Source organism: Corapipo altera, unplaced genomic scaffold (genome assembly GCF_003945725.1).
Source record: "Corapipo altera isolate COAL_440 unplaced genomic scaffold, ASM394572v1 131727, whole genome shotgun sequence".
Lineage (NCBI taxonomy): Eukaryota > Metazoa > Chordata > Aves > Passeriformes > Pipridae > Corapipo > Corapipo altera.
In genome coordinates this window covers 12549-13954 of record NW_020885222.1, presented here as the reverse complement: position 1 = coordinate 13954, position 1406 = coordinate 12549, and the positions used below count along the sequence as shown (strand labels likewise).

At 73.8% G+C, this 1406-nt stretch overlaps 1 protein-coding gene across 1 annotated transcript in view; it reads right to left on the bottom strand.

The window, feature by feature from the left end:
- Positions 1–1042: 1042 nt before the first annotated feature.
- Positions 1043–1406, bottom strand: part of LOC113940213 (threonine--tRNA ligase, mitochondrial-like) — a 5708-nt gene continuing 5344 nt past the window's right edge. The window contains exon 17 of the mRNA XM_027631318.1: positions 1043–1245. Coding sequence (XP_027487119.1) covers positions 1097–1245 — 149 coding nt within the window. The 3' untranslated portion in view covers positions 1043–1096. The remainder of the gene's footprint in view (positions 1246–1406) is intronic.

Sequence of the window (1406 nt, the reverse complement as noted above, 5' to 3'; positions counted from 1 at the left end):
GGGACCGTGGCTCGGGGCCGCGGGACTCACCGGCGGCGCTGAGGAGGAGGAGGAGGCCGAAGGCCGCCATGGCGTCGGGCGCTGTGGGGCTACCGCCGGCTCCACCGCCTTATGAAGGGCCGGGGCGGGCGCGGGGCCACATCCTGCGGGCTGAGTCACGGCCTGACGTCGGGGCCGGGCCGGGGGGGGGGGCCCCCGGGAGGGGCCGGGGGGCTGCTCCATGTCCCGCACCCCCAAACAGGGCCAGGGTTGTGCCCCCCACCCCAGACAGGCTGGGGACCCTGTTCCCACCCTGGTGGTCCCATCCTCACCCTGGTGGTCCTGTCCCCACCTTGGTAGCCCCGGACCCCCCTCTGGTGGCCCCAGCCCCCCCCCCCCCCCCCCCGACCCCGGCGTCACACCAGGGGGAAGTGGTCGGACCGCATTTTTGTGGGTTTTGCCCCGTTTCGGGGCCACCGCCCGCTGAGTCACCCCCGGTGCTGGAGGGGGGGGCTCAGGGGCCACCCACGGAGGGACCCCCGGAGGGGAAGGGTCTCAGCTTGTGTCCCCAACCCTGGGGACACCCCAGTGCGGGGCAGCAGCGGCCGGAGGGTCACGGCTTGGCCACCTCCCTTTACCCCAGGACAGGGGGGCCCCGGGGGGGGCAAATCCTGCCTGGGGCTGAGCCCGAACGCCCGGGCAGGTGCCAGCCCGGTGTCCCCCTCCTCGATTGCCCAACCGGGTCTGCGGCGACGTGACTCGGGGTTTGCGCAACCCCCCCCACTTTCCCCCAAGTGTGGGCGGGGGGAAATCCCGGTGGGAAGGACCCAGAAGTGCGGGGAGGGGAGAGAACGCGCCCGGGAATGGGAACCCGGGAATGGGAATCTGGGATAGGGGGACACACACACCCCCCCCAAGTGTTGCGGTGGGGGAGCCCGGCTGTACAGGTGTGTGGGGGGGACTCAGGTGTTGGGGTGTGTGGGGGATCTTCCCGGTGTCCCGCCCCTCCCTCCCCGCTCCGGTCTCAGCTCCCGCCACATCCAGCGCGTTTTCCAGCGGTTTATTGAGTGTGTGTGTGAGGGGGGTTTCGGGGACCCCCGGGGCGGGGATTGGGGGGTCAGAAGCGCTGCTCGGCGTCGGGGACGCGGCCGTCCCGCAGCTCCCGCAGCCGCCGCAGCACCCGCGGCAGCTCCAGCTCCCCCAGCTGCCGGTTGTCCCGGGTCCGGACGCTGACGGTGCCGCGCTCCCGCTCCCGCCGACCCACCACTGCCGGGGCACCGCCGTCGGGGGGGGCACGGGGGGCTCCGCACCCCCCTACCCTGCACCCCCCCCTACCCACAGCACCCACCACCCTGCGGGGTCAGGGGGCCCGGGGGGAGTCCCAAGGGATGGGGGGGCTCAGGAGGGTCCCGGGGGGGTTGCCCAGA